Below are 18,892 nucleotides of genomic sequence, written 5' to 3'. Positions count from 1 at the left end.
CTCCTCTCCCTCCATTCGTGCTGCCTTCTAGAGTGTGAGGCTACATTAACAACGTGTTAACCCTTGAGGGCTCAGCTGAGTGCTAGTTCATCATTTAGCAGTAAGGCATTCCCTAGGAAATATCCGACCCTCTGACTCCACCACCTCAACCAAGTTTCACAATCATCATTGCTGTGTACAGTATTAAATTGTTTAAAACTCAGAGAGAGAGAGTGTGTGTGTGTGTGTGTGTAGTCTTTTGTCTGGCGATAAAAATTTCCCTGGAACCTAATGCCAGCCCCTCCCCTCCCCTCCCCTCCCCCATTTACATTAACTCTTACGGGGAAATTGGATTTGCTTAACATTGTTTCACTTAAAGTAGCATTTTTCAGAAACAAAACTACAACATTAAGCAAGGAGTTACTGTATCTATATGCCTTACAATCATTAGTGGGCTTCATCTTCATAACATTCCTGTGAGGAAAGTATTATCCCTATTTTACAAATGGAGAACTGAGGCACAGAGTAGCTTTATCAACTTGCCAGAGTCACACAAGAAGTCTGTAGCTGATCCAGGTATCCTGGTCCTTTCTCTTGTGCTCCAATTTATAAAGCAGCAAGCATCAGTGGAACTTTTAGTAAGGTATGTCTATTGCAGGTACTGTTCAAAGAAAGAGAGATCAGTCAGTAATCGTAGTGAATGCAGTAGATATGGAAACTCAGCACTCCCAAAAAGAAAACCTATTTCCCCTTCCCCAACCCCTCTTTTTTTGGGGCCATTTTCACATTAATTTACCATAGTTCCCCAACAACCTGGCCCCCAGAGCAAGATGGTAAGCAGCCTTTAAATGCTTCCTAGAAAAAGGATGTTTATCATTATGTCGATGCCAATCTTTACTTTAACAGTTTGATAGAGTGTGGGAAAATGATGCATTATATGGGACTTGCTTAGAACTCTAGTTACACCATCGCAGGCAGTCTTGGTCTTGGAACACATGACTCTGATGCAGAGTCCCAAAAGGCAAAAGAAGACATTATTCAAGAGGGCTAGAGGCAAGCCAGAGAGACTGCAGGGTTTTCTGCTGAGATGGCTCTGCCAGATTTGCTGCTTGATAAATGACAAAACGTATCCTGACATAGAATGGAAGGGATGGGGAAACATGCACTGCCTAAATGTGCATATCAAATTAGAACGCCTCTTGTCCCAGAAATTCTCTGATATGCCAGGAGACATGAAAAAAAATCAGGATTAAAAATAAATAATCATCTCTGAAAACTTGTGATACAATGCACTAACAGGTTTAAGTGAGTTACTCTGATATGCCAGCCAATAATGCCGATGAAGCATTGAATCCCCTTTTTTTGCACAGAAGTACTGTAATTTTCCATGGACTTGTTATATTATACTGTTACGCATGCAGTTAAACCAAAGGCTCAAGACAGTGAATGACATTGCTTATGATGCTGTATTAACATGATGTTTTAATGTAACTGAAAAGATGCAATTATACTACTGTACTTTGAGCTATGTATGTATTGCTGGATGGCACAGAGGCTGGCAGATATTGTGTTCAAGCTTTGTGTTCTCAAAATTGCTTCTATAGTTATGTTACAACACATCATGGGCCATTTCTGCTGGAATTATTTTTTTGCTGCTGCTGTTTGTTTGCCATTTTGTACCCAACCACATGGCTCAATGGGGGAAGAAAAAATGAAAGTGTCAGGAATCGAACAAGGGAGAGTAGTGGCAGGAGGAGATGGGTATGTGTGGAGAAAGGAGGAGAGGCTGGGGCAAGTAGTCTCAGCAGCATTTTGGAAGGTGCGGGATGAGGGTGGAGCAGAGCAATGAGGAGGAGAAATTGAGAGGTTTCCAAATGACATAGCTGTATTTACCCACTTACAGAAGCAAAAGGTGGCAAAGTAAACCTTGGAGAAAGTCCACTCTCTCCCCTCCTCCCCCCCACACAAAAAAGCTACAATGATTATGTATTACAACAAAAACTTACTGGCTGAGGGCCCCTCATCTCCCTAGTATGCTGTCTCCGTTGTCGTCTGTGAGGCAGATGTATCTGCATCTGGAGCAGGTCCTGACTGATGGCCTCCAGGACAATGCCATGAGTATCAAGCAGCTTCTGAGTAGACACATCAGTGCTATCCTCCTATTGCTCTATCTCATCATGGCTATCAGCACTCTTCTGGGGAGCCTCTAGACAGGGTCAACACTGTTTGTAAGCAACCTAGGCTGAATGATGGGCAGGGTGGATTTGATCTGAGAACTGCAAGCCCAAGCATCTCTAATGTTCTCTTCTACAGTGAGCACTGAGTCCATGCACCAAGTCCCTAAAAGCAATTAAAACTCCTCATGGTTCCAGGCAGATGTGCAAAGCATAATGAACAAAGAAGGTTAGATTTGGTTGGGAAAGCTCTTTCAAAAGTAGTCTATGAATGGGAACTGTACATTTGCCAGTGTTGTCTGAACAGGTGGGTGACTTCTAGCTGAGATGAGCTCAGAACAGAAATGTAGAAAGCTGACCAGAGAGGTCAAATCTGTTGTGACCATTGTAGTGTGAGACAGCAGCAGGAGAACTATTTGCCATGGAAGTGAAACAAGTCCCTGCTGCACTACACAGATTTAACTCCTACCGGTGCAGACTTACTATAGATAGAAACAAGGGTAATTTCCATCAGTGGACATCTAGAGAAGCATGGGTTGGAGGAAATGTGCGTGTGAGTGGATGTACAGCAGTTCCCTCCAATATAAGGGCAATTTCACCAGTGGAACTTTCATGGGTGCATAGGGCCTTGGGTAATATGCTCTTCAGGGCAGGGATCATATCTTCTTATTGTACATGTTTGTACAGTGCCTAGCACAATGAGGCCACAGTCCTTAAGGGTCCTTTGATTGCTACAAAAATCACATTCTTGTGCCATCAACTTGCCCCCCAAGATTATACTCATTTACCACCCCCTACAAAATCTCTAACAGTCATTCGCGTCATGTATCCCAGTCAAAAAAATGTCACGTTCTCTGGCCTTCCGACCCCAAAAATCAAGCAAACACAGCACACACAGACTGCCTCTACACAGAAGGGACTTCTTACACAGGCTCTTCTAAGAGTCTACATACATACACACAAGCTCCTTTCCACAAACCAAGGCGCTCCTTCCCCCGATCCCAGTCTTCTCTCTCCCAACTGTCACCTCAGACTCTTCCCTTCTCAAGTTCTCTCTCTGATCTCCCTCCTTTTTCCTCCCTCTCTCATTACCCACAGCTTCCTTAGTGTAGGGGAGGAGAAAGTGCTTCATTATGTAGCTTCCTCCTCCCATTACAGGATCTGATAGCTACAGCATAGCAGATCCAGCTTCTGCAATAGTGGAGGCAGGGGACAAAAAATGGTCTAGGTCAGTGGCTCTCAAACTTTTTTACTGGTGACCTCTTTCACATAGCAAACCTTTGAGTGTGACCCCCTCTCCTCTAATAAATTGAAAACATCTTTTTATATATTTAACATCATTATAAATGCTGGAGGCAAAGCGGGATTTGGGGTGGAGCCTGACAGCTCACAATCCCCCAAGTAATAACCTTGTGACTCCCTGAGGGGTCCCGACCCCGTTTGAGAACCCCTGGTTTAGGACATTAAATGGAGATAAGAAGCTGCAGGAGGACACGTTTTAGGGAAGTCAGGAGAAGCCTATTCATTTTTAACTCCTCTGATACTGGACAGAGTTGAAGGGGACACACAGACATCACCAGAGAGGAAGAAAGCTGAAGAGACATGTTTCCTCCTTTACCACCACCTCCGTTGCATCTATGTTTCCATGGAGTGTAGCTGCTTCACCACGATGAAGTTAGTTGCTGGAGGACATGCTCAGTTCAAATGTGTCTGTCTGTGAATAGACTCAGCGAAACTAGGGCATGCTCAGTACAGACACAACAGTCACATTTTTAAACAGCAAGCCTAGCATGCTCTGCATAGTATAATACAAACTGCAAATGGAGATGTTTTACAGTTTTATAATTTTTTCAGTTTTCATAGGGACAGGAAGACGCGAGTCTCTGACCCTAGAACCATCCCCTCTGCTAAATTTTAAGTGCCTGCTGCAAACTACAAAGGTGTTAGAGCTGAAAAACATTTTTACAGTGGGGAGTGTTAGACAACCCACCTATTACACACACAAAACTGCATTAAAAGAACATGCAACCTTAATTCTGGCATTTCCTAACTTCTAGAAGCTTGACTTTGAAACCTTAATGTTCTTATAAGAAGGTTTTTTAATGGGTAATTTCAAATTTCATCATGTGATATACTAACAGCCACATGGCTCATCAGCAGAGTTAAAACCTTTAAATCAACTGCACAGACCTCTAGCACCTGAGCTAAGCAGTAACTGACAGCAATAGTAGGTTGTTGTCCTCTACATGGATTGATGCAGAAGGGGTACAAGACACTGCCAGTGGGTTTCACAGCAATTTGCTGACAGCAAATGAATGGCATAAGACAGGAATGTTGGGTTCCAGTCCACCTTCTGGAAAGCGTACACTCCGGTGGTCACGCAGCCTTCTGTTCCTATGCCTTCCAACCGGTCCTTGTCTAGTCCTCTCTCTTCGTTCCAGTGCCAGTCAATCCTAGTCCTTTCCTCTGAGCTCCAGGTCTGAGCCCTAGTCCCTTGTATCCCTGTAAAATCTGTTTCTTTCCCTCTTCACCACTCCACACTGGCTCCCAGTCTCCCTCCCTGGGCTCATGTAAACTCAGTTCTCTCACACATACCTTGCCTGAGCCTTCCCTTTCCCCAATATCTTTACCCATCTAGTCTTAGTTCTCTCGCCATACCCTGGCTCCTCCTGAGCTTTGTCTCTCCTGCCCCGGCTCAGTATCTATAACCAGCTAATCCCAGTTTTCCTGCCAAATCTTCTCTCTCCAAGTCTGGTTCTTGTCCTGTCTGCTTTAAATTCAGGCAGCTCCCTTCTCCACACTGTCTGAGCGCAGCAGGGAGAGAATTGAGACCACAGGGGAGAGAGAGTCTCTCTGCTCTTAGTTCCAGTGCCACACTGGCCCACAGCAGCCAAGAGTGGCAATTGCAGGGAAGTGTTGTTTGGCCCCTGCAGCCTGAAGCTAGAGCATACTCAGTAATGAAAGAATTTTCAGAGAATTTAGCTGTTAAGTTCCAACAAGTTTATACTGAGCATGTGCAAACAGATTTTCCCCCCAAAAAACTTGTAACTTGGCCATACAGTAACTCCTCACTTAAAGTCGTCCCGGTTATCGTTGTTTTGTTGTTACGTTGCTGATCAATTAGGGAACATGCTCGTTTAAAGTTGTGCAATGCTCCCTTATAACATTGTTTGGCAGCGGCCTGCTTTGTCCACTGCTTGCAGGAAGAGCAGCCCATTGCAGCTAGCTGGTGGGGGCTTGGAACCAGGGTGGACCGGCAGTTCCTCAATCAGCTCCCCACTCCCCTAAGTTCCCTGTGCAGCAGCCACCCAGCAGGCTATCAATTTCCCGCAGTTCAGCTGTCCCTCCCCCCACTGCCATGTGCTGCTCCTGCCCTCTGCCTTGGAGCTGCTCCCCGAGACTCCTGCTTTCTGTGCACATCGGGGGGGGAGGAAGAGGAAGAAGAGGGGGGCTAATGTCAGGGTGTCCCCCTCCCCCCTGCTCCTGCACCCTGCTTACCCCATCTTTTATAGAGCAGGGAGGACATAGGACATGGCTCAGGATGAAGGGAGCTTGCTGGCAGCAGCTGCAGTCTCAGCAAGATGATCTAATTAACAAGGCAATGTACTTAAAGGGGAAATGCACATCTCTCTTGCGTGTGCGCGCACACACACACACACACACGTGTGTTGTTGTCTGTGATGCTGTCTCCCTTCCCTCCATTCCTGCTACCTTGTAGAGTGTGAGAGTTAACCTTGAGGGCTCAGTCAATTACTAGTTCATCATTTAGCAGTAAGGCATTCCCTGGGAAATATCCCACCCTCTGACTCTTCCACCTCAACCAAGCTTCACAATCATCATCACTGTGTACAAGTATTAAATTGTTTGTTTAAAACTTATACTGCATGTGTGTGTTTGTATATATATATATATATATATATATATATATATATATATAGTCTTATGTCTGGAGAAAAAAAGTTCCCTGGAACTGAACCCCTTCATTTACATTAATTCTTATGGGGAAATTGGATTCGCTTAACATTGTTTTGCTTAAAGTCGCATTTTTCAGGAACATAACTACAACATTAAGTGAGGAGTTACTGTATTTGGGTGAATTTTCTCCAGGATGGCAAAAGGCACAATCTTGACTACCAGGGCAACTTCCCTGCCAAATTTAAAGTCCCTACTTTAACACATACTAGCACTTTCTATATAATAGTTTGCTAACATATCTTTTTTAAATATGGCAAACATTTCTCCTAGACTTGTTCTCTGAAGCAGCTGAACTACTTTGGCTGAAATAAAAAATAATAAAATAATAATAATAATAATAATCAGCTCACAAGACTTTCCTCCCCAAAATGGATCAAGTTTGGTAAAGTTATAAGCAACTGAAAGTGAGGGTCTTATAATGAGAAGTATCAGGCAATCTTAAAAAATGGTGCTACCAGCTTCATCTATAAAATTACCACTTTCACTATAACAAAAAACAAGCAAGGAAAATTTTAAAACATCTATGCAAATAAAAATAACCAGCTATAACAAACACCATACAAATATAAAAAAAATCATAAATATAGTGGAATTTAGCTCATCACCACCCTCTCCAGCCATATACTAAAGAGAAAAAACACTGAAAACCGTCCACTCTCCTTTATTGCTTTTGGGGGGGGGGGGGAAGAGGAATGGAGAAAAATATGCTTTTTGTCAATTATAGGAGACAGAACTTTAAATCTAACTACTTTCTCTCTTCTTTACTCAAACCATCACTAAAGTTACAGACAACAACAAAAAATTCATGGGAGCCCATGGCCTGTCCGTGACTTTTACTAAAAACATCCATGACAAAATGGAAAGCTCAGCTGCAGGGTCCGCACACCACCCCCAGCAGCCAGGCACTGGTGAGGGCCCACTTGAAGCTCCAGGAGCCCCCAACGCCAGGTGGCAGAGGTACCCCGCAGCTCCCAGCCACTGTAGGCTGAGGTCAAGGAGGTTGCTGGAAATCAGAGATTCCGTGACTTCTGAAACCTCCATGAAAGAATCATATCCTTAACCATCACCCTCACCGATACCAGCTGTATGGCTACCAGCTCTTGCAGGAGCCTGGCACAAACAATCTGCTTTCTGAACATAGCAGCAGCCATACTGGGTCAGACCAGTATCTAGCCCAGTATCCTGTCTTCTGACAAGGGCTGGTGTCAGCTGCTCCACAATGAAGACACCAGGCAATCATTCAGTGTCCACTCCCACTCAAAGGTTTAGGGAACCCAGAGCATGAGGTTGCATCCCCAACCATGTTGGCTAATAGTCACTGGCCTGTCCTCCATGAAATTATCTAGGTTGGTTTGTTTGTTTGAAATGATATAGTCTCTTAGTCTACACAACAGCCTGTGGCAACAAGTTTCACAGGTTGACTGTGCAGTATGGGGCAGGGGGAACAAGCTAAAAAACCCCACCCTTCCCCCAACATATAAACCGCGATGAAAGGAGAGGTCAGCAGGGAAAGGATGCAGGCGAGAAGGTGCAGAAGAGGAAGCCGCCCCACCCCTACCCCCAGGCAGGAGCTGGCGCCGAGGGCAGGTGTGCAGGACTGACCCAGACCACATCGAGCCGGGCTCCAGAGACCGCAGGAAGAGCAGGAACGGCGAACAGCTCCGCGACGCCAGGGCGAGGCCGCCACCCCAGGAGCGCGGGGAAGGGGCCACAGCGCCGGCGCCGCACTTTAATCCCCGTCCCCGCCGCGCACTGGCGCTAGCCGGGCTCGGTCCGCGCCACCGCGCCCTGGACGGGACTGCGCGCGCTTGGAGCCGAGCCCCGGAAGCCCGCGCGCCGCTTCGCCCCGAGCCGAACCCACTCCCGCCAAGAGCAGCCCCAGGCAACGGCCCTCCCGGCAGGCGCTACCCCCCGCCCCGCCGCTTACTATCCAGGTAGTGCTCCAGGTACATCCCGGCCGCCATCTTGGGCCTCAAACACAGACACTTCCGGCCGGGGCCGGAAACCGGTAACTTCTGTCCTTCCGTCCGACAGGCGTCATTTCCTCCCCTACTCGAAAGTGCTTCCGTGTAGAGCAGGGCCGCTTCCGGCGGCGCGAGGCGCCGCTTTGAATTATTGCCTGTTCCTGGTTCTGCGCGGGGGGGGATCGCAGAGCCCGTTGCCGGGCGGTAACGACACACGCTGACGCACGCACCCGTCAGAGCGACGCAGCGGCGGGACCGGCCTGGCTCCGCGCCGCAGGCCTGGGGGAGCCGCGGGCGGTCAGACCCCGAGGCGAGTCGCCGGAGCTGGGCCGGCGGGGATCGCGCGCACGCGGGTCCCGGGGCGGAGGAGGCCGCAGGCCCGCTCGGCCGAGCCGCGCAGTAGAGCAACCGGTGACCGGCTTGTACTAGGTCCCAGGGGCCGAGTCGGGTGCGAGGCTGGGACAGCAGCACGGGGTGGGGTGGGGTGGCGGGTAGCAACGCTGGGAGTTAATGTAAAGACTTGTGAGGACCTGGGCCCCATCCCGGGGCGGAAAAGCGGGTGTTTACATGGACCCGTCACTGGCCTGCTGTTGCCCGGTCATTTGCCGGCGCAAGGCCCTGTCCAGCTAGCGGGGAAGGTGCCAATGATGGGAAAGAAAAGGAGAATCCAGTCCAGACTGGTCTGGTATCCAGTCACAATCAGAAACAACTGTGAGCGTGTCGGGATTCGTCTCAGGCCCTCCCAGGCTCCAGGAGGGGTAGTTTTCATCGGACTAAAGAGCCCTGGCAACACTGGGGAAGAGAGTGGAAATATCTCCCTATTACTTCCAACGGGAGCGCTCACAAAAGTGTTGGGGATCCTGAGAGCACACAGGGAGAGGAAGAGCGCAGGTCCGAGAGTAGAGGATGGGGCTGCTTTCCTAGCCTCAGCAGTGAGCACTATCCCCAGGGTGGGACAGGTGCTAGCGGTGTTGTTCTCACCTTGTGACCCTGGCTCATGCCCTCCAGGAGCAGTGTAGTTACTTGGTTCAGACAGTGGATGATTCGGTCATTATCTCTTAATCAATGGTTTGATCTGAGGACGAATAGGGATTTAGCATTAATACAGGAAATGGATTGAATGGAGCCATTACCTTGTGGCGGGAAAGAGAGAGGAGGCCAGACAATAAGACACCAACTGACATAGCCTAGCTATCAATGCAGCCCAGCCAGACCCTGAGGCAGCCTCTGGCTTTTGCTTACCTTTTTGCAGGCCACATGTTTTGACTGCTCCAGATGTACTTTACTCCAGGCACAAGTTCTTTGCACTCACATCTTTGAGGTCTGTCTCTTAGATAGAAATTTGAAATTATTCCCCAATCATTCCTCTCTTCATAGTCACTTTACAGGAGACCCAGTGCAGCTGTCATATCCCTTTACCAGCTCTCTACTAATTCCAAGGTGTCCTGGGAACTAAGTGTCTCTTGTCTCCCTTGCCTCCACACCAATGGCAGTCAGTGAGCTTTTTGCTTATCACAAGGAGGAAAGGGTGTCTACAGACATGAAAGAAGAAAAGTCCCAGTGACAAAAGAGGAGACCAAGAGGGAAATATGAAATGTACAAAAGGGGATTTATATGTGGCCATCCAGCTGCTCCATTGGGGATGGGAGATAAAGAGGCCCAGAAAAAATATAAAGGGGGTGAATACAGACAAAAGAGGAGGATATTGAGATGGTAGCTACAGCAACAGGTTTAATATGTGTATGGGAAATGGATGCAATATCTTTTCTTCAAGGGTTTGAAATTCCAACTCTTTATTAAAGTACAAGAATCATGAATCCTATTCAGGTCACGTGCTCCCAGGAAAACACTAACACAGCCATGTAATTTGAACTGAGTGCTTTGTGGGAGATATTTAATAAAAAGAATCAGTAAGGCAGTAGAGTAAGCCCTTGGAGCTGCTCAAGACCTCAAAGACACCATTAATACTTGCGTCACAGAACTTAATCCACACAGTACAATGCCTGCTGCAATTCAGATTCAGTAAAATAAAGGCTCCAAAAGGAAGAAAAATCAACTTTGAGGTAAGCAGGACATCTCAATAGTGTGTGTGTGTGTGTAACTATTGCAATGGTGAGCAGAGGGGAAAGGCCTGGAGAGGTATATGACTGATTGAGAGACTGAATGGCTATAGACCAATGGTTCTCAGTATTTTTTTCCAGACCACCTGAAAATTACTGAAGGTCTTGGCGGACCACTTAATGATCTTTCCCAATGTTGTTTGTACAGTTAGCTAGCTATTGTAAAGCACTTTGGATAAAAGTGTTATATAATAAAAACTTAATTTTTTTTTAATTCTACAGATAAAAGCACAATTCATATTTTAATATCAGTAGTCTTACCTTTCTAATGTGATGAATGTGCCCTCTCTCCCCCACTGAACTGGGGTTGGGAAGGAGGGGGGCCTCTCCCCCGCCACAGCAGGCACAGAGCTGAGGCTGGGAAGGAGGCTCTCTCTCCCTGGCAGCCGCAGCCCTGGCGCTGGGAAAAGTCGCCTCTTTCTCTGGCTGCTGCAGCCCTGCACATCCCAAATTCCCCACACCCCCTCTTTTCATCCCATTACTCCCTCTCACCTACCTCCTATTCCCCCCCAAGGCCACCATCTCACCTTACATGTATGTTTTCTCCAGGGTCCAGGCACCTAATTAGTGGAGCCACGCTGGCGTGGCTCCACTAATTAGGTGAGTGGCACTTCATTCTGTTGTGTGCAGCTGCCCAAGAGCACACCTTAGGCCTGGTCTACACTATGAGTTTAAGTCAAATTTAGCAGCATTAAATTGAAGTAACCCTGCACCCGTCCACACAATGAAGCCATTTACTTCAACATACAGGGCTCTTAAAATCAATTTCTGTACTCCTTCCTGATGAGGGGGCTAGCGCTGAAATCGACACTGCCGGTTCGAATTAGGGTTAGTGTGGATGCAATTCAATGGTATCGGCCTCCGGGAGCTATCCCACAGTGCACCATTGTGTCTGCTCTGGACAGCAATCTAAACTCGGTGCACTGGCCAGGTAGACAGGAAAAGCCCTGCAAACTTTTGAATTTAATTTCCTGTTTGCCCAGTGTGGAGAGCTGATCAGCACAGGTAACCATGCAGTCCGAGAATCGAAAAAGAGCTCCAGCATGGACCATACGGGAGGCACTGGATCTGATCGCTGATGCGGAGAAGGTTCTGTGCTAGCAGAACTACGTTCCAAAAGACAAAACGCCAAAACATTTGAAAAAATCTCCAAGGGCATGATGAGGAGAGGCCACAATAGGGACTCACTACAGTGCCACGTGAAAGTTAAGGAGATCAAACAAGCGTACCAGAAAGCCAAAAAAGCAAACAGACACTCCAGGGCAGAGCGCAGACATGCTGCTTCACTGAGCTGCATGCAATTCGGGGGGGGGGGGGGGCGCCACCACTACCGCACCCCTGACTGTGGATTCCAATGAGGGAGTACTCAGCCATGCTGAGGATTTTGCGGACGGGGAAGAGGAGGAGGAGGACGACGACGACGAGCTTGCAGAGAGCACACAGCACACTGTTCTCCCCAACAGCAAGGATCTTTTCCTCAGCCTGACTGATATAGCCTCCCGAGGCATTATCCTGGACCATGAAGCCGGAGAAGGGACCTCTGGTGAGTGTACCTTTGTAAATATAAATAGTTTAAAAGCAAGCGGTTTTTAATGATTAATTTGCCCTCAGGACTTGGGATGCATTCGCAGCCAGTACAGCTACTGGAAAAGTCTGTTAAAGTGTCTGGGGACGGAACGGAAATCCTCCTGGGACATCTCCATGAAGTTCTCCTGGAGATACTCCAAAAGCGTTTGCAGAAGGTTTCTGGGGAGGGCAGCCTTATTCCGTCCTCCTTGGTAGGACACTTTACCATGACTTGCTAGTAGCAAGTAATCTGGTATCATTGCATGACAACGCCTGACGGCGTATGGCATTCAAGCAACATCAATTTTTTATCTCACTGTGTTATCCTCAAGAGAGTGATATCGTTCATAGATTCATAGACTCTAGAACTGGAAGGGACCTCGAGAGGTCATCGAGTCTAGTCCCCTGCCCTCATGGCAGGACCAAATACTGTCTAGACCATCCCTGATAGACATTTATCTAACCTACACTTAAATATCTCCAGAGATGGAGATTCCACAACCTCCTTAGGCAATTTATTCCAGCGTTTAACCACCCTGACAGTTAGGAACTTTTTCCTAATGTCCAACCTAAATCTCCCTTGCTGCAGTTTAAGCCCATTGCTTCTTGTTCTATCATTAGAGGCTAAGGTGAACAAATTTTTTCCCTCCTCCTAATGACACCCTTTTAGATACCTGAAAACTGCTATCATGTCCCCTCTCAGTCTTCTCTTTTCCAGACTAAACAAACCCAATTCTTTCAGCCTTCCTTTGTAGGACATGTTCTCAAGACCTTTAATCATTCTTGTTGCTCTTCTCTGGACCCTCTCCAATTTCTCCACATCTTTCTTGAAATGCGGTGCCCAGAACTGGACACAATACTCCAGTTGAGGCCTAACTAGTGCAGAGTAGAGCGGAAGAATGACTTCTCGTGTCTTGCTCACAACACACCTGTTAATGCACCCCAGAATCACGTTTGCTTTTTTTGCAACAGCATCACACTGTTGACTCATATTTAGCTTGTGGTCTACTATAACCCCTTGTCATAAACAGATAGTCAAGGGCCAATGTCTCATGGTAACCTGGTTGAAATACGGGAATTTTAATTAAGGGGACAGAGGTGGCCGTTCCTACTGGCTGTTTGCCTGTGGCTGAAAATAAATCCTCCTTGCAGTTAGCCAAGTTGGGGGGGAGCATTGGCACTGAGCTGTTCACATTTGGCTAGCAGGGATCTTCCCTGATACCAGCCACACGGTGGGGGGGGGGGGTAAAGTGATTATCTCAGAGAATTGGATGAGGGGAGGGGTTAGCGTGGTTTCTGCTACTGCACATTAACATGAAAACCGCAGCACTCAACGGGCTTTGCTTGGTATGGGAAAGGAGGGCACTGCTTTTATGAAGGTTGCAGAAGCCGAAAGACAATGGCTTACCATGGCTGCATGCAAGCCGAATTCTGTTGCCCGGCCCTGTGTCTGTGATCTCTAATGCCAAAGCTGCAGGCACTCAATATTAAGATGCAAAATGCAACCTCGTACCGAAATCACATGTGCTATGTAATGTGAATAGTGTTGTTCACCGTAAAAGAAAGAGTATACCCACTGTTCTGTAAAATGTATCTTTTTAAATACTTCTCTCCCTTTTTTCCCTCCTGCAGTTGCAAATTTTTCAAGCCTCCCTCCTCCATCCCGAAGGCTATCTCAGATAAGGCTGCGAAAAAAACGCATGCGAGATGAAATGTTCACTGAGATCATGCAGTTGACCTGCAATGAAAGAGCACATCTGAATGAGTGGAAGGACACAGCACCACAGTACAGGAAAGCGGCCAATGAACATGAGGACAGGAGGGACGAATGTGAGGACAGGAGGGACGATCGAGATGAGAGGTGGTGACAGGAAGATCAGAGGAGGCAGGATGCAACACTGGGGCTACTGCGGGATCAAACAGACATGCTTTGGCGTCTGGTGGAGCTTCAGGAATGGCAGCAGGATCACAGAGTGTCGCTGCAGCCCCTGTTTAACCACCCTCCCCCTCCCCAAGTTCCATAGCCTCCTCACCCAGACACCCAAAAACGCGGGGGGGGGGGGGGGGGAGGCACTGTACATCCTGCCACTCCACCCCAGTGGACAACCCAAGCAACAGAAAGCTGTCATTCACCAAGTTTTGAAGTGACCTTTTCCTTCCCTCCTCCCACACCCCACCCAGGCTACCCTGTCAGTTCTCTATTTTTATAATCAATGAATAAAGAATACATGGTTTTTAAATGATAGTGACTTTATTTCCTGTGCAAGCATGCTGTGATCGAAGGAGGGAAGGTGGGTGGCTTACAGGGAATGAGTCAATCAAGGGGACAGGTTTTCGTTAAGGAGAAATAACAGAACTGTCACACCATAGCCTGGCCAGTAATGAAACTGGTTTTCAAAGCTTCTCTGATGTGCAGTGCTTCCTGGTGTGCTCTTCTAATCACCCTGGTGTCTTGCTGCACGTAATCAGCGGCCAGGCAATTTGCCTCAGCCTCCCACCCCGCCATAAACCTCTCCCCCTTGCTCTCACAGAGATTGTGGAGCATACAGCAAGCAGCAATAACAATGGGAATATTGGTTTGGCTGAGGTCTGAACAAGTCAGTAAAGTGTGCCAGCGACCCTTTAAACATCCAAATGCACATTCTACCACCATTCTGCACTTGCTTAGCCTATAGCTGAACAGCTCCTCACTAGTGTCCAGGCTGCATGTGTATGGCTTCATGAGCCATGGCATTAAGGGAGGGGGGTCCCTAAGGATAACTATAGGCATGTCAACATCCTCAGCAGTTATTTTCTGGTCTGGGAAGTAAATCCCTTGCTGCAGCCATTTAAACAGAGTAGTGTTCCTGAAGACGCGAGCGTCATGAACTCTTCCCGGCCATCCCATATGGATGTTGGTGAAATGTCCTTGTGATCCACCAGTGCTTGCAGCACCACTGAAAAGTACCCCTTGCGGTTTATGTACTGGCTACCCTGGTGGTCCAGTGCCAGGATAGGGATATGGGTTCCATCTATCGCCCCACCTGTTAGGGAATCCCATTGCATCAAAGCCATCTGCTATGACCTGCACATTTCCCAGGGTCACTACCCTTGATAGCAGCAGCTCATTGATTGCTTTGACTACTTGCATCACAGCAGCTCCCACAGTAGATTTGCCCACTCCAAATTGATTCCTGACTGACTGGTAGCTGTCTGGTGTTGGAAGCTTCCGCAGGGCTATCGCCACTTGCTTGTCAACTGTGAGGGCTGCTCTCATCTTGCTATTCTGACGGTTCAGGACAGGGGAAAGCAAGTCACAAAGTTTCATGAAAGTGCCCTTACGCATGTGAAAGTTTCACAGCCACTGGGAATCGTCCCACACCTGCAACACAATGCAGTCCCACCAGTCTGTGCTTGTTTCCCGGGCCCACAATTGGCATTCCATGGCATGAACCTGCCCCATTAACACCATGATCTCCAAAGCCCCAGGGCCCGCTGTATGAGAAAATTGTGTGTCCATGTCCTCATCACTCTCATCGCTGCACTGCCATAGCCACCTCCTCGCCTGGTTTTCCAGGTTCTGGTTCAGCATAAACTGCACGATAATGCATGAGGTGTTTACAATGTTCTTGACTGCTGTGTTGAGCTGAGCCAGCTCCGTGCTTGCCGTGGTATGGCGTCTGCACTGAAAAAAGATGCAAAATGATTGTCTGCCATTGCTCTGACGGAGGAAGGGGTGACTGATGACATGGCTTACAGGGAATTAAAATCCACAAAGGCGGAGGCTTTGCATCAAGGAGAAACACAACTGCCACACAGAATGGCCCCCTCAAGGATTAAATTCAAAAGCCTGGGTTTAGCAAGCTTTTGATTTCATGGAGGGAAGGGGGAGCAAATGAATACAAAACAAATCTGATCTATTTCTTGTTTTGATCCATTCCATCTATCTTTTACATCTTAGGCTAGCAGCACATAGTGCAGTATGACAGCTAGCCATTGTCATCTCCTTGGCGCTTAGCAGAAGATACTGCATTAAGACTGCAAGCCCTCCACATCTCCTGGGTGCTCGACAGAAAATGGAAAATGACCTGGCTGAGTCACTCCAATCTCTGTATGATGATAATGGCTTTCAGTCCTAATGCACCATCTGCTGCTAAAAGGCAATGAGCTGCTGCTCTGTAGCAATGCAGTCCCACGTCTGCCAGCATGCAGGAGACTTATGGTGACAGTCAGCTGTGCAGGCTCCATGCTTGCTGTGGTATGGCGTCTGCACAGGTAACCCAGGAAAAAAAGCACAAAACCATTGTCTGCTGTTGCTTTCATGGAGGGAGAGAGGGGCCTAATGACATGTACCCAGAACCACCCGTGACAATGTTTTTTGCCCCATCAGGCACTGGGATCTCAACCCAGAATTCCAATGGGTGGGAGAGACTGCAGGAACTATGGGATAGCTATGGGATAGCTACCCACAGTGCAACACTCCGGAAGTTGACTCTAGCCTCAGTACTATGGACGCACACTGCCGAATTAATGTGCTTAGTGTGGCTGCATGCACTCAACTTTATACAATCTGTTGCCAAAAATTGAATTCTGTAAAATTGGAGTAGTCCCGTAGTGTAGACATACCCTTAGAAGGAACTATCTGCAGATCATCTGAATGGAGATCGTGGACCACAGTTTGAGAACCTCTGATATAGACAGATAAATTAATATATAGATTGTTCTGTATCCTGCCTCTAATAGTAACCAGTGCCAGATGCTTCAACAATGGGTGCAGGAAACCCCCTAGTGAACAATTACGGAATAACTGTCTCTCTTGTTTTGTATTCTGTCTAACATAAGCTCAGATGTCCAACCCTGTTTTGACTCTTATAGAGGCAGAAGTGTGAAACACCTGGCCACATTGATGTATGTGGTCTGCGGAGCACTCTCACATTCTGTACAATTTAAGTTTTAGTTTTTTAAATACATTTTTTGTCCTCAGATAAAACATTGAAAATGTGACATGGATGTAAACTGTTGTAGGAATTTCATCCTGAGGCTGCAGACAGCCTAAAACAAAAACTCAAAGGTGTAAACTACCTCACCCTCCATTAATATCAATGGTGTGTTAACATTAAAGCCTAATTATTATGTTTTACATGTCACTTATTTCATTGCCAATAATTTTAGAAGATGAATGAGAATAAAACCCACTGGGAGGGTAGTGCATGGAAGGAAATACAGAAATACTAAACAAGAGAAGTCCCAAGGACAGAAGAGGGGACAAAGAAAGAATAGAGGATGGGAGAGAAAAGGAAGCAGAATTTATTGTCTCATTCAGTATTACTCAGAGTAAGGCATTGAACAAATACAGATAATGAAAAGATTAGTTTCTACATAAACATTCTACCCTGGTTTTCTGTGGAGAACTCTGTTATCAGTGAGAGATCAGCTGTGGGTGGAAGCAAATATTTTATCTTAAGTTTATATACCAGCCCACACTATAATTAAAAACAGAACTTGGCTCTCTCTACAGAATGAGGGAAACCCTTCTGCTAGGCTCTTGGTCTCCATGAACTCATGGGACAGTAAAGTTTCCTTTTATCAGTTTTGAATGTGCTGTCTTTCTATTTCAGTGACTGTTCCTTGTTATTATACGAGTGGGTAAATATGGGTGCCCAATTTACCTTCACTAGGTTGCTCATTAGTACCTTTAGCCTGGTTGCCTCCATTCATCTCATTGCTAAACTGAACAGTCCTAGTCTTTTCAGTCTCATGGAAGTTTCTTCTGGTCTTTTATCACTGAATCCCCTCTGTTTCTTCCATATCATTCTTGAGATATGGTAGCCTGAATTAACAAAATGTTCCAGGTGAAGGTGTCCCATTCATTTATGTAATTGCACAATAGTGTCAGTATTTTTTTCCATCCCATTCTCTTCAATTCATTATCTTTTTTGACAGTTGCAGCACAGCGAGCAGAGGTTTTCATTGTCTCCATAATGATTCAGATGGAATATACAGCAAGAATCATGGGATAATAGAATCATAGAAGATATGAGTTGGAAGAGACCTCAGGAGGTCATCTAGTCCAACCCCCTTCTCAAAGCAGGACCAACCCCAACTAAATCATCCCAGCCAGGGCTTTGTCAAGCTGGGCCTTAAAAATATCTAAGGATGGAGATTCCACCACCTCCCTAGGTAACCCATTCCAGTGCTTCACCACCCTCCTAGTGAAATGGTTTTTCCTAATATCCAACCTAGACCTCCCCTACTGCAACTTGAGACCATTGTTCCTTGTTTTGTCATGTGGCACCAGTGAGAACAGCTGAGTTTTATCCTCTTTGGAACCCCCCTTCAGGTAGTTGAAGGATGCTATCAAATCCGCCCCCGCCATCTTCTTTTCTGCAGACTAAATAAGCCCAGTTCCCTCAGCCTCTCCTCATAACCCATATGTCCCAGCCCCCTAATCATTTTCAATACATACTCTCTACTCCTCTGCCCAAAGTCATTCACCTTACCATTACCAGAAGTGCCATAAGCCCCAGACCACGACTGCCACTTTAACACTAGCTCCCTCAATCTAGCTTTTAGCACAAACCTCTTTAACCAAACTACCTTCACTGTCAGTTGTGAATGTTTGGTGTAGTAATGTCTTGGGCTCGAAGGAGGTAGCATGGTAAGGAGGATGATGGAAGGCGGCTTCCCTAGGAGGTCAGGATCAAGGTTGTGGTATGTGGTCATAATGGTCACTCTAGTCTTTAAAATCTGTGACTTTTCAATGCTTAAGTATTTTCCCTGAGTATCAGAGGGGTAGCCGTGTTAGTCTGGATCTGTAAAAGCAATGCAGAATCCTGTGGCATCTTATAGACTAAGATGTTTTGGAGCATGAGCTTTCGTGGGTGAATACCCACTTCGTCGGATGACATGCATCCAACAAAGTAGGTATTCACCCACGAAAGCTCATGCTCCAAACCGTCTGTTAGTCTATAAGGTGCCACAGGATTCTTTGCTGCTATTTTCCCTGAGTAATTACAGTTAATTGAGAACCCTACAAGGTGTATGAGAAGTTCAAATTATATATTTCAGTGTGCATTATATTGCATTGGTCTGCACTGAATTTCATGGTGCTATCTGGTCACCCTACCATGTTTAG

General features: G+C 46.8%; 2 protein-coding genes across 9 annotated transcripts in view; one reads left to right on the top strand and one right to left on the bottom strand.

Annotated features, from left to right (window-relative positions):
* ING4 (inhibitor of growth family member 4) overlaps positions 1 to 8,162 on the bottom strand; it is a 38,281-nt gene extending 30,119 nt beyond the window's left edge. For 2 of the 8 annotated variants that reach the window (XM_050967680.1, XM_050967700.1), the window contains exons 1-3: positions 8,056 to 8,162; positions 1,986 to 2,221; positions 523 to 640 (exon numbers count right to left, since the gene is read on the bottom strand). Coding sequence is in view for 3 of the 8 variants with exons in the window: in XM_050967671.1 (XP_050823628.1) it covers positions 8,056 to 8,092 (37 nt within the window). In the remaining 5 variants the exon portion in view is untranslated. The remainder of the gene's footprint in view (positions 1 to 522; positions 641 to 1,985; positions 2,222 to 8,055) is intronic. The other 6 variants (XM_050967656.1, XM_050967666.1, XM_050967710.1 and 3 more) reach the window with 5 other exon arrangements.
* Positions 1 to 18,892, top strand: part of LAG3 (lymphocyte activating 3) — a 326,415-nt gene that overhangs the window by 62,572 nt on the left and 244,951 nt on the right. The gene's annotated exons all lie outside the window — the stretch shown is intronic.

Source organism: Gopherus flavomarginatus, chromosome 1, assembly GCF_025201925.1.
Source record: "Gopherus flavomarginatus isolate rGopFla2 chromosome 1, rGopFla2.mat.asm, whole genome shotgun sequence".
In the NCBI taxonomy this organism is placed as follows: domain Eukaryota; kingdom Metazoa; phylum Chordata; order Testudines; family Testudinidae; genus Gopherus; species Gopherus flavomarginatus.
Note: the sequence above shows the minus strand (reverse complement) of the source record. Positions and strands in the feature narration are given on the sequence as shown.